Source organism: Podarcis raffonei, chromosome 16, assembly GCF_027172205.1.
Source record: "Podarcis raffonei isolate rPodRaf1 chromosome 16, rPodRaf1.pri, whole genome shotgun sequence".
In the NCBI taxonomy this organism is placed as follows: domain Eukaryota; kingdom Metazoa; phylum Chordata; class Lepidosauria; order Squamata; family Lacertidae; genus Podarcis; species Podarcis raffonei.
The window spans coordinates 8394658-8407568 of NC_070617.1; the positions used below are offsets into that span (position 1 = coordinate 8394658).

Genomic DNA, 12911 nt, shown 5'->3' on the forward strand with positions numbered 1-12911 from the left:
ACAGTTTTCTAATTGAGCAAATATATATATATATATATATATATATATATATATATATATATATATATTGCTAGTGGTAGGGTTGGAATAGGGGATCCAGGCCCTAAGACGGTCATACAGTGGTACCTCGGGTTACATATGCTTCAGGTTACATACGCTTCAGGTTACAGACTCCGCTAACCCAGAAATAGTGCTTCAGGTTAAGAACTTTGCTTCAGGATGAGAACAGAAATTGTGCTCCGGCGGCGCGGCAGCAGCAGGAGGCCCCATTAGCTAAAGTGGTGCTTCAGGTTAAGAACAGTTTCAGGTTAAGAACGGACCTCCGGAACGAATTAAGTACTTAACCCGAGGTACCACTGTATTTGTCTTTCTGTATTTTCTAAGCTCAACTCCACATTATTCCCTTCCCTTCCAAGGGGTTAGCTTGCACACCTTAGAGAATGAAGCCTGGATGAAAATAAAATGACTCAGGGAGATGCAGGAATATTTTGCCCAATGCGGGGCTTGAACCCACACAACTCCTGAGATTAAGAGCCTCGCGCTCTACCGACTGAGCTATGAGCTGTGAGAGAGAGATGGTTTTGCAGACAGAGAGAGAGGGCAGTGGCAGAGTGGAAGGAGAGAACCATTAACTTCAATGGTTCTACTCTGAGCTGGAGTAGTCTGGGACGCCACGCAGAACTTCCACCTACAGTGGCAGTCTACCTTTCCGTCCTAGATTCTGAGAACAAGCTGCCTGGAGGGGCTGTTGCTCTCATGCCCCACTTGTAGGCTTCCTGTAGGCATCTGATTGGCGGATGTGTAGGCGAGGGGGGTACAGGATGCTTTGGTTTGACACACACACCCCCGGACGCTCTTCTGTTCTGACCCAGCTCCCTGGTGTGTGTGATGGGGAATCTCATGCCTGTCTGGAAATGCAGAATATAATACGCCCATCCTCACATGCCCCCTTTCTCTCCCCTATTGTCAGCTGTTTGGTCACCCTGAAGCCATCCTGATCACGGGGCGGGCAGGCACCAGCACCAATTCCACCCACCCAGCCCTTCCTTCCTTTGTTTGCCAAGACTTTGTCAAGCGTAAGGAATGTGAAACTGGAACTCTCTGAAGAAAGGAGCCAAGCCGGTCCCAGATTCTTTCTGCCCTCCATCATCCTCACCTTCTTTCTCTGTTCCTATAAACTCATCAAAAAACCCACCAACGCAGGTGGGGAGAGGTGAGTGTGAAGGTTTAGTCTGTGCTGGGAGTTAACCACTGCAACTCACTGCCTCTCAGCCTAACCTACCTCGCAGGGTTATTGTTAAATGTGGATGGCAATAACCATTTCCACCACCTTGAGCTCCTTGGAGAAACAGGTGGGATATATAGATGCAAGAAATAAATAATATATGCAGAGGTCTCTTTCTGTACTGCTGAGTGATGAGGACTCATAGAATCATAGAATCATAGAGTTGGAAGAGACCACAAGGGCCATCGAGTCCAACCCCCTGCCAAGCAGGAAACACCATCAGAGCACTCCTGACATATGGTTGCCAAGCCTCTGCTTAAAGACCTCCAAAGAAGGAGACTCCACCACACTCCTTGGCAGCAAATTCCACTGTCGAACAGCTCTTACTGTCAGGAAGTTCTTCCTAATGTTTAGGTGGAATCTTCTTTCTTGTAGTTTGGATCCATTGCTCCATGTCCGCTTCTCTGGAGCAGCAGAAAATAACCTTTCTCCCTCCTCTATGTGACATCCTTTTATATATTTGAACATGGCTATCATATCACCCCTTAACCTCTTCTCCAGGCTAAACATGCCCAGCTCCCTTAGCCGTTCCTCATAAGGCATCGTTTCCAGGCCTTTGACCATTTTGGTTGCCCTCCAATTTTGGTTGACTCCATTTTGGTTGACTCCCTGCAACTATTTGTTTTGGGAACTGTAGTCCCAAAACATCTGGAGGGCCAAGTTTGGCCATGCCTGATCTAGAGTGACTGGGGGAAACACAAACCAGATCGGTTGACTTGAGGGTATCCATGATGAGCTAAGGCAGAATTCGAATCCAGGACCCTACCACAAAGCTCCTCCCCGCCCCCCAGCACACACAGCCGAGCCCAGCGGCTGCCCACCTGCTTGCTCCTCTCTTCCGCCTGCTTCTGCTCTGCCTCGGCCTGCTCCGCCCGGTCCAGGGCGTTCTCCTTATCCAGCTTAAGCATCTGCATCTTCTTCTTGATGGCTTCCATGGCGGCAGTCGGTGGAGCGAAGAGCTATCCGTGCAAGTAGGAATGAAGAGCGCGCCGAGAGGACCTGGCTGGCACGAAGCAGACCCGGGGGGCACCCTGAGCGGACCTCGGCGCTGCCTTCGAAAGCCTGCTCCTTCTCCTCCCTGCCCCTCGGCCCTTTATAGTCGTCCTCCCTGCCAGCTGGCCGGGAGGTGGGGCAGGGGGACCTGTGGCTTTCTAGGGCCGGCTCCAATTGGGTCCAAAATAACCCCCTCCATTGCCCTGGCACTGCCTTGCGGTGGTGGCAGTGCTGGGGAGAAGACCTGGGAGAGGCGTCCTTTTATTTTTTTATTTTTTGCTTTGTGATGACCTGTGGCCATATTTGGCCTCCCTAGGGGAACAGCTGAGTACCACTAATAGAAACCCCCAAAAGTGGCAGAAGAAGGGGAGGGGGTTGAAGGCTGCTTTGTTCCAGCAAAGAGGACACCCGCCCCCTGTCACTCACCCACCCCTTTCCTTTAGCTTTTATATATATATATATATATATATATATATATATATATATATGTGTGTGTGTGTGTGTGTGTATGTATATGTATATGTGTATATGTGTATATGTGTGTGTGTGTGTGTATATATATATATATAATATACAGTGGTACCTCGGGTTACATACGCTTCAGGTTACAGACTCCGCTAACCCAGAAAGAGTGCTTCAGGTTAAGAACTTTGCTTCAGGATGAGAACAGAAATCGTGCTCCGGCGGCGTGGCGGCAGCAGGAGGCCCCATTAGCTAAAGTGGTGCTTCAGGTTAAGAACAGTTTCAGGTTAAGTACGGACCTCCGGAATGAATTAAGTACTTAACCCGAGGTACCCCTGTATATATAAAAATTATTAGTTTTTTAACATATCATTTTCAACAGCAATTACCGTTTTTTTCGCTCTATAAGACGCACCAGACCATAAGACACACCTAGTTTTTGGAGGAGGAAAACAAGAAAAAAAAATCTGAATCTCAGAAGCCAGAACAGCAAGAAGGATCGCTGCGCAGTGAAAGCAGCAATCCCTCTTGCTGTTCTGGCTTCTGGGATAGCTGTGCAGCCTGCATTCGCTCCATAAGACGCACACACATTTCCCCTTACTTTTTAGGAGGGAAAAAGTGCGTCTTATAGAGCGAAAAATATGGTAAACATACTTTTACATCTTATTCAAAAAATTTTTGACTTCCATCAATCCTGTCTGAAAATTTTCCAATCTAATCTCTTAGTATGCCTTTCTTATTTTCCCTATGACATTTCAAACTCATAACCAATATCTCTATCTTTTTCTACTTTGTAGTGCTTCGTCTATTTCTCCTTACAAAACTTCTTGTAGTCCTACTAGCGTAATTTGTTGATTACAGTTGCTCTTCAAGTAATTCATATACTTCTTCCAATCTTCTGTAAATCTCTGGTCCCGCAGCTCTGAGACAAAGCCTTCCTTTAGCTTTTCACACAGGTGCAAGCAAAGGCAGCCTCGCAGGGTGAGTGCGATAGACGAGGACTGAGCTGTGCCAGACGACCAGCCTAGGATGCCTGGGTCCTCTTGTCGCTTGTCCCCCGCAAGGCAGTGAGGCTAGAAACCAAGGATGGAAGGTTTAAAGCACAAAAGAGACCCCCTGGAAGGGACCACCTCAAAGCACAGGAGGCGTCAGAACATCAGGTGAGTTTTCCTGGATCAGGCTAATGGCCCCACCTGGTCCAGTATCCTGTTCTCAAAGTACAAAACAGGAAACCTGCAGGCAGGATCCAAGCACAAACGCCATGGGTAGGCAAACTAAGGCCTGGGGGCCGGATCCGGCCCAATCGCCTTCTCAATCTGGCCCGCGGACGGTCCGGGAATCAGTGCATTTTTACACGAGTAGAATGTGTCCTTTTATTTAAAATGCATCTCTGGGTTATTTGTGGGGCGTAGGAATTCGTTCATTATTATTTTTTCCAAAATATAATCCGGCCCTCCATAAGGTCTGAGGGACAGTGGACCGGCCCCCTGCTGAAAAAGTCTGCTGACCCCTGACAAACGCCCTTTCCCCTCCTGCGATATCCAGCAACTGGTATTCACAAACCTATCTCTGTTACCAGGATCAGTCCCCAACCCTGGTGAAAAAGAAGAAGCACTGAGCATACTGTTGGTGGGTTTTTGCCAACTCATAACTGAGTATGTGATGTAGTGTAGCGGTTTGAGAGTTGGACTAGGGCCTGGGGGAGAGCAAGGTTCGAATCCCTCCGCCCCCAGAATTGTGGCCAGGAAGCTGTCATTGCATGTCACCTTGAGCCAGAATCACAGAATCATAGGGTCCACATGGGTCATCTACTTGAACCCCCTGCAATGAAGGAATCTTTTGCCCAACGTGGGGCTCAAACTCAGGACCCAGATATTTGGGACTCAGCTATACTGCTGCAAATATAACATTTTAAGTGCATTCTACAAATGTGACACTAGATGGCGCTGGGAAGCTAATGGCAAATTCCACATATATTTTAAAACATTTTTAAAAGCATTTTCACAGCGGTTGTTTTTTTAAAATATGAGCTATCCCCAGTCGCTGCCTCTCAACATCACCTTACTTGTAGGGTTGTTGCGTGGATTAACTGAGGAGGGGAAGAACCACGTATGCCATCTTGGAGAAAAAGGCAGGCTAGGAATGCAATAAAGAAATCAAATAAATAACAGAACAATGTTTGTCCTGTTCATTAAGTTATCTCTTCGTAGGCTACAGCCCAATCAATGACTCACACCTGGCAAAGGTGCTTGAAAGAGCAATGCCAGGAAATCCTGAGGACTAGAAACTTGACTTTTTGGAATTTGGGGGTGCCTAGTTAGGATGTCATAGGGACGCGGGTGGCGTTGTGGGTAAAACCTCAGTGCCTGGGACTTGCCGATCACATGGTCGGCGGTTCGAATCCCCGCGGCGGGGTGAGCTCCCGTCGTTCGGTCCCTGCTCCTGCCAACCTAGCAGTTCGAAAGCACGTCAAAGTGCAAGTAGATAAATAGGTACCGCTTTATAGCAGGAAGGTAAACGGTGTTTCCGTGCGCTGCTCTGGTGCTGGCTCGCCAGAGCAGCTTCGTCACGCTGGCCACGTGACCCAGAAGTGTCTGCGGACAGCGCTGGCTCCTGGCCTCTAGAGTGAGATGAGCGCACAACCCTAGAGTCTGTCAAGACTGGTCCGTACGGGCAGGGGTACCTTTACCTTTAGTTAGGATGTTATAATCCTCAGGGGCAGTTTCCGAGTGCCTAGAACTGTGGGATTTGATGTGCCTGGCCTCTCTCACACACGCCTGCTTGAATCCTAAGTCGATGTGCTGTCCATTTTTTTCAACAGCTGGAGAGGAGACCATCTCTGAGCATGTGCTGAGTGCCCTTCCCTACCAGCAGGTGGCCACAGCCATATTCTCACACATCTGGAACTAAGGAAATATTAAAAGCCTGCAGGATTAGGCGAATGGCCCATCTAGTCCACCATCCTGTTCTCACAGATGGCCCCAGAATGCTTGCAAGCACAAGAACAACTATTATTCGGTGCAAATTCATGCTAATAAAGACATTTTTGTACTTCCTTTCCTCCTAGTGCAGGCATCCCCAAACTTGGCCCTCCAGATGTTTGGGACTACAATTCCCATCGTCCCTGACCACTGGTCCTGTTAGCTAGAGATGATGGGAGTTGTAGTCCCAAAACTTCTCAAGGGCCGAGTTTGGGGGTGCCTGTCCTAGTGCATAGAGAAAGTGGATAGCAAGACGCTTCTCTCTCTCTCTACGCTAGAACTTGAGAAACTGAATACTGGAAGATTCAGCGCAGATAAAAGAAAGTCCTTCTTTGTTAAACTGTGGAACTCACTCCCACTGGAGGCAGAGATAGCCGCCAACTTGGGAGGCTATAAAAAGAGGACTGGACAAATTCACGGAAGAAAAGGCTATCGATGGCTACTAGCGATGTTTCTGAATACCAGGGGTTCTGAATACCAGGAGGGGGTTGGATCCTGCCGGCAGGTTTTCCATCTGAGACCAGGATGCTGGAGTACACGAGCCACTGGTCTGATCCAGCCAGGCTCTTCTCGTGTTCTGATGTAACCTCTGTGTAAGCATGATGTGACCGAAATACCGTATTTTTCGTTCTATAAGACGCACCAGACCATAAGACGCACCTAGTTTTTGGAGGAGGAAAAGAAGAAAAAAATATTCTGAATCCCAAAAGCAAGAACAACAAGAGAGATCTGGCTTCTGGATAGCCTCTTGCTGTCCTGGCTTATGGGATAGCTGTGCGCAGCCTCTCCCGGGTAGGGGGATGAAGGCCCCCCTCAAGAGCCGTGCTCCCTTTAAAGAGCGTGCAGAGCGTGTGTGCGGCTCTTGGGGGCTTTCTCCCTCCTCGGGGAAAAGCCCCCAAGAGCCGCACACACCCTCCGTTCGGCTCTTTAAAGGGAGCGCTGAGCAGAGCCTCCCGTCTGCATTCGCTCCATAAGACGCACACACATTTCCCCCTTCTATTTAGGAGGGGGAAAGTGCGTCTTATAGAGCGAAAAATACGGTGAAGGCTCCATAATCTTGATGTCGTCTGGAGGGGCCCCAATTCCTGCACCCCTAGCCTTGAAGTGGTACAGTCCGCTCAGGACTTGCTCAGCAGCCTCGTTCTCCTGCCTCTGTCTCTTCACGCTGAGGCTGCAGGCCCGAGCTGGTAAGGTCAGCAGCCAGCAGTGATGTCCCCAGTGCCCAAGCCTCCGCCGCCGCCCACCAGATCTTGTTCCCGGTCTTTTGTCCCGCTGATATGCTATCCTCTTTCTTTAAATAGCCCCGGAACAATTCCTCACCGTTCACCGCCCTCTATGCCCAGCAAGCGAGGCTGCGGGGAGCCGAGCGGCTCTGTCACTTTTTATTCAAGGCTGCCGCTCGCATTCCGTTATTCAATCCCAGCATCGACAGGTGGTGAGATGCCAACCTTTCTTGTGTCCCCAAAATGCCCCCGCTTGCTTAGACAATGCCCCGGCTGCCACGGGTAATGGATGCCCTCTTCAGCCTGCAACCTAAACTCAGTGAGGGGGCAGGCGTCATTAAGATGGTCAAAGGTGTTGCTATTCACCAGGGCCAAATCATATTTAAGTTGCTAGTCCTCAGTGTCTCCGAATTAATTTCTTCTTCCTGTTCCACTCCTGCTGTGGGGTATGGCCACCCAAACTCCTAGGAAGTACTTTACCCATTGCTCCCTTCGGGAAGCCTCGTCTCTCCCAGTACCTCCCTCCTTGAAGTGTAGGCAATCAATTTATTATACCAGGGGCAATCTCTGTTTTCTGATACCTGCTTAAAGGTAAAGGGGTAAAGGGACCCCTGACCATTAGGTCCAGTCGTGACCGACTCTGGGTTTGCGGCGCTCATCTCGCTTTACTGGCCGAGGGAGCCTGCGTACAGCTTCCGGGTCATGTGGCCAGCATGACTAAGCCACTTCTGGTGAACCTGAGCAGCGCATAGAAACACCGTTTACCTTCCCGCCGGAGTGGTACCTATTTATCTACTTGCACTTTGACGTGCTTTTGAACTGCTAGGTTGGCAGGAGCAGGGATCGAGCAATGGGAGCTCACCCCGTTGCTGGGTTTTGAACCACCCACCTTCTGATCAGCAAGCCCTAGGCTCTGTGGTTTAACCCACAGCGCCACCCGTGTCCCATACCCGCTTCAAAACAAACAAAAACAAGAGATTTTTGCAAAGTTCACATATGCTGATATATATCTATAGGTGTAACTTTCAGGAAAAAATGCAATAATTTCAATAGGAATAGGAATATAGTGGGAAGATGATGAGCAGGTGACCTCAAGGCAACTTCATGGCTCTCTCTTGCTCTTCTTTCATAGGGCTCTGTCTTTTTAAACCACATTTGGATGGGCAGCCCTTTAAACAGAGAGCTGTCCTCTGAAACCCCTTGTAAGGGGAACTTACAATCAAATACTGTTCAGAGTGTTCAGGGTGCCAGCCAGCCAGCAGGCTACTCAATTCCTTCCCTACCCTATTTTCCACAGCGGAACTTGCAATCAAACATTGCAGTGCAGAGTGTATCTTTTCAGAGTTCCAATCTGCCGGCCATGCCCTCCTCAGGCCGACTCCATTACCTGTCCTCCCTCCCTTAAAAAATAATATTTTTCCTTTTAAAAAACAATGACAAAAAAGATTGGTTTTCCCCCCAACTGACTCCCAGAAGAGGATGGGAGCAAAACTTCAAGTGCTGGGCTCAGCCTGCTATTTGCTCTGGCGCCACCTGCTGTTGAACTTCCTGTATTCTGTCCTATCCAACCCAATGGGGGATAATCGGTTAAGCCCAAGGAAAGGGAGTGCAACCAAGAAGCCGAAGGCGAAGACATCAGGATCGTCTGTGTGTTGGTCCAAGCTGCGGTTCCAATGGGTGTCGAAACAACCCTGGCGCTGTAAGAATATGTTTGATATTTAGTTGGTTTCCCAGTAGAACAACCTAATATCAAACATATCAGACAGAAGCAGGGGAGGCGGGTGGGTCCCCGGCTGAGACGACGGGCCCCTGAACGACGTCACAGGGGTGCAGAGAGGTCTGCAGAAGGAGACAGAAAAGAAAATGTGCATCAGAGTCACACCGTGCAGTAATTTCTCTCAGGGTTGTGGGTTCGAGTTGCCAACATTGGACAAAAGAGTCCTGCATTTGCATGGGGTTGGACTAGATGACCACATGGTCCTTTCCAGCTCTACAAGAGAAATAACTTCATGCACATCAAGAGATGCGCTTGCACTCCAGCTCCCATAAGATCCCAGCCAGTCAGGGATTATGGAAGTTGGAGTTCAACAAGATATTTTTAGGCACAAAATGCAGAGCTGTCGCCAGACGCCATGACCGACTGAATGGGCATCGAACTGTCGGAGGTCATAGAGCAGGGGCGCCCAGGCAGGAGTGTCTTTTCCACTTCCTGCCCCAGCACTGGGATGAGGAGAGGGCTAGAGAGGCAGGTAAAAGGTAAAGGTATCCCTGACCATTAGGTCCAGTTGTGGCCGACTCTGGGGTTGCGGCACTCATCTCGCTTTATTGGCCAAGGGAGCCGGCGTACAGCTTCCGGGTCATGTGGCCAGAATGACTAAGCCACTTCTGGCAAACCAGAGCAGCGCACAGAAACGCTGTTTACCTTCCCGCCAGAGCGGTACCTATTTATCTACTTGCACTTTGATGTGTTTTCGAACTGCTAGGTTGGCAGGAGCAGGGACTAAGCCACAGCAGCTCACCCCATCGTGGGGATTCAAACCACTGACCTTCCGATCAGCAAGCCCTAGGCTCTGTGGTTTAGACCACAGTGCCACCCACATCGCTAAGAGAGGCAGGAGAGAAGCCCAAAAGACCAGAAGGATGGAAACAGGGGGCAATGCCTAGGTGGGGATCAATCCTGATCTGAGGGAATCTCACATCCGTCCAGGGGATCCAGAGCACTAGCAAAGAGAAGAGCCAGTTGGTAGTAGAGCAGGCATGAAGTCCTCCAAGTTCAACCCCAGGATTTCTTTTCTGTGGCCTGCACTACCAATCTGATTTTATATATTTTTTAAAAAGATGAATAGGCCTGCCTACAGTCTCCAGCTAGCAAAGGGAACATAGCTTAGTGGCAGAGCAGATGCTTAATAATAATAATAATAATAATAATAATAATAATAATAATAATTTTTAAAAAAATTGTACCCTGTCCATCTGAGTGGATCTCCTCAGCCACTCCGCATGATCTCTTGGTATCCCTGTTTAGGGAAGCTTTTAATGTTTAATAGGTTATTGTATGTTAGTGTTTTGTTGGAAGCCACCCAGAGTGGCTGGGGAAACCCAGCCAGATGGTCGGGGTATAAATAATAAATTATATTATTATTATTATTATTATTATTATTATTATTATTATTATCCCCATTAAAAAGAAATATATTTTTTTAAGTATTGGGAGCAGGTAATGTGAAGCACCCTTACGAATGTAAGGAGAGCCTGGCTGCTGGATCAGGCCAATGGCCCACCCAGTCCAGAATCCTGCTCTTCCAATGGCCAACCCGATGTCCCAAGGAAGCTCAAAAGCAGCATCCGAGCTCATGAGCAACTCTTTCCAGAAACTGGCATTCAGGGGCACATCACTGCCTGAGACTGACCCTGCAAGTCTCTCCCTAGTACTGTGATTGTAAGAGCTACAGCATGGCATAGTGAACATAGACCTCTAGCAACACCCTAGAAGTCCCAGGCCCTACGGAAGTCAGATTAGCCTCAACCAGAGCCAGGGCCTTTTCAGCACTGGCTCCGGCCTGGTGGAACGCTCTGTCTCATGAGACCAGGGCCCTGCAGGATCTGATTTCTTTCCGCAGGGCCTGTAAGACAGAGTTGTTCCGCCTGGCCTTTGGCTTGGAGCCAATTTGATTCCCTCCCTCCCTCTCTTTCTTTTTTCCTTTCTCCTCCTGTGAAGAGGCTGCATTTTAATGTTTTAATGTTGTATTTTAATCTTGTTTTTTAAGTTGTATTTTAATCAACTTGTTTTTATTATTGGTTGTTAGCTGCCCTGAGCCCGGTCTTGGCTGGGGAGGGTGGGGTATAAATAATAATAATAATAATAATAATAATAATAATAATAATAATAGTGGTTAGAGCATCAGACCAGGGCTTGGGGGAGTTTAAATCCCTGCTTGGCCCACGAAGCTCCCTGGGCCAGTTTCTGCCTCTTAGCCTAACCTACCTTTCAGGGTCGTTGTGAAGACTGAACGAGAAGGGGGGGAGAACGACCTACATCACCTTGAGCCCCCCGGAGAGAGAGAGAGAGAGAAAGGTGGGCTATATGAAGGCGGTGGACTCTCCTTCCTTGGAGGTTTTTAAACAGAGGTTGCATGGCCACCTGTCAGTTGCAATTCCTGCACTTCAGCGGGTTGGATTAGATGCCCCCTGGGGAGCCCTGCCCATGCTACAATTCTGCATTTCCTATGAAACGCAATAAGTAAGTACGAAATAAAACAACTGTTTTAAATCCTGCTTTTTAAAATTGCAGCAACCTTCCCTGGGACCTGTTGTCAGAGGGCAGGCAAGCCATTAAACGATTGAATAAAATAAGCACGACAATAATGGCAGCAATAATAAAACTGGACTAGACCGGGAAAATGTTCCGATCCACCAAAATCCGACGCCTGGTGCTCCTCTAGGTTGGAGCCAAGTTAGGGCTTAATGGAAGCATCTCTGCGACCCTTTTCCCTCCCCCTTCAACCGTCTGTCCGCAGAAGATTCAAAAAACCTCCCATAGCTCTCGGCGCCTTACCTGAGCGGATGGTTGGGCTGCCCAAAGGATGCTTGCGATCTGACAATTCCCTTGCCCTGAGCCTACTTTATAACCATGTCCTGCTCCCCGCCCCCGGCACAGTGGGATGGGGTGGGGTGGTCGCCCCATCGAGGGGCTCCAGCCCCACTGCCACACACGTGTCCGTGTTCCCATTAACTACTCCCCAGCCCCAGCCCTCAATGCCCTTGGAGCCAAATTATCCTGATCAATAAAGGTTCGATCTTCTGTCCTCCTCTCTGGCTGGCCTCTGGGCCTTGTCAATTTCACGTCAATATACGTTACTCTGGACAGTTCCTCCCATCAAGAGGCCAGGATTTGTGGGAGGGGGAGGGCTATTTTCCTCCCAGGTGCCCCCCTATTTTTGCTCCATTTCCGACTCTGGTCCAGGAGAGCCAGGTATCTCTGTTTGTCAGGGGAAAGTCCCTGATTTGGTTTGTTGTAGTTGTTTAGTCGTGTCCGACTCTTTGTGACCCCATGGACCAGAGCACGCCAGGCACTCCTGTCTTCCACTGCCTCCCGCAGTTTGGTCAAACTCATGCTGGTAGCTTCAAGAACACCGTCCAACCATCTCGTCCTCTGTCATCCGCTTCTCTTTGTGCCCTCCATCTTTCCCAACATCAGGGTCTTTTCCAGGGAGTCTTCTCTTCTCATGAGGTGGCCAAAGTCTTGGCGCCTCAGCTTCAGGATCTGTCCTTCCAGTGAGCACTCAGGGCTGATTTCCTTCAGAATGGAGAGGTTTGATCTTCTTGCAGTCCATGGGACTCTCAAGAGTCTCCTCCAGCACCATAATTCAAAAGCATCAATTCTTCAGCGATCAGCCTTCTTTATGGTCCAGCTCTGATTTGGTTAGTTTAGGAAAAGTTGGGGGGATGACCGGGACAGAGAGAGATGGCACACAATATTCAAACAGAGAAGCTGAATGATGGGAGACTCAGGACCGGGAATGCCTGAACCTGTTGGTTTCAGTTCCTGTCAGTTTTTCGGGTTTTCCCCAGTCTTGAGTTCAGGTTCTGCACATTTCCACAGAAGTTTGCGACGACGACAAAAAGTTTCCATTAAAATTTACCAGAAATTTTAGAGTGACTTTCTCTGAATAGACACATTCCATGCCCTTTTTTAAGGGTTGGGGGGGGGAATGGAGTTATTGGGTTGTTATTTTTATTTTTTATTTTGTGGTTTTATATTTCGTGGTTTTATATTGTTATTGTTCTGTGAACCGCCCTGAGACCTCTGGGTATACAGCGGTATATAAATCCCATAAATAAATAAATAAATTCTTTCGTATGCAATCTGACCTAAATATACGGACACAGTTTTGCCGTGTTTTCTATTTCCCCTAACGTAATGCTTTGTTTTCGCAGTCGTAGGCATTTTTATGCCTCGATACCTTC

At 48.6% G+C, this 12911-nt stretch overlaps 1 protein-coding gene across 7 annotated transcripts in view; it reads right to left on the minus strand.

The window, feature by feature from the left end:
* The window catches only part of TPM3 (tropomyosin 3), a 70632-nt gene extending 68287 nt beyond the window's left edge, over positions 1-2345 (minus strand). For 3 of the 7 annotated variants that reach the window (XM_053368720.1, XM_053368721.1, XM_053368719.1), the window contains exon 1: positions 2107-2344. In XM_053368720.1, the coding sequence (XP_053224695.1) occupies positions 2107-2220 (114 nt within the window). In that variant the 5' untranslated portion in view covers positions 2221-2344. Of the gene's footprint in view, positions 1-2106 lie in introns of all 7 variants that reach the window. The other 4 variants (XM_053368717.1, XM_053368718.1, XM_053368715.1 and 1 more) reach the window with 2 other exon arrangements.
* Positions 2346-12911: the final 10566 nt, after the last annotated feature.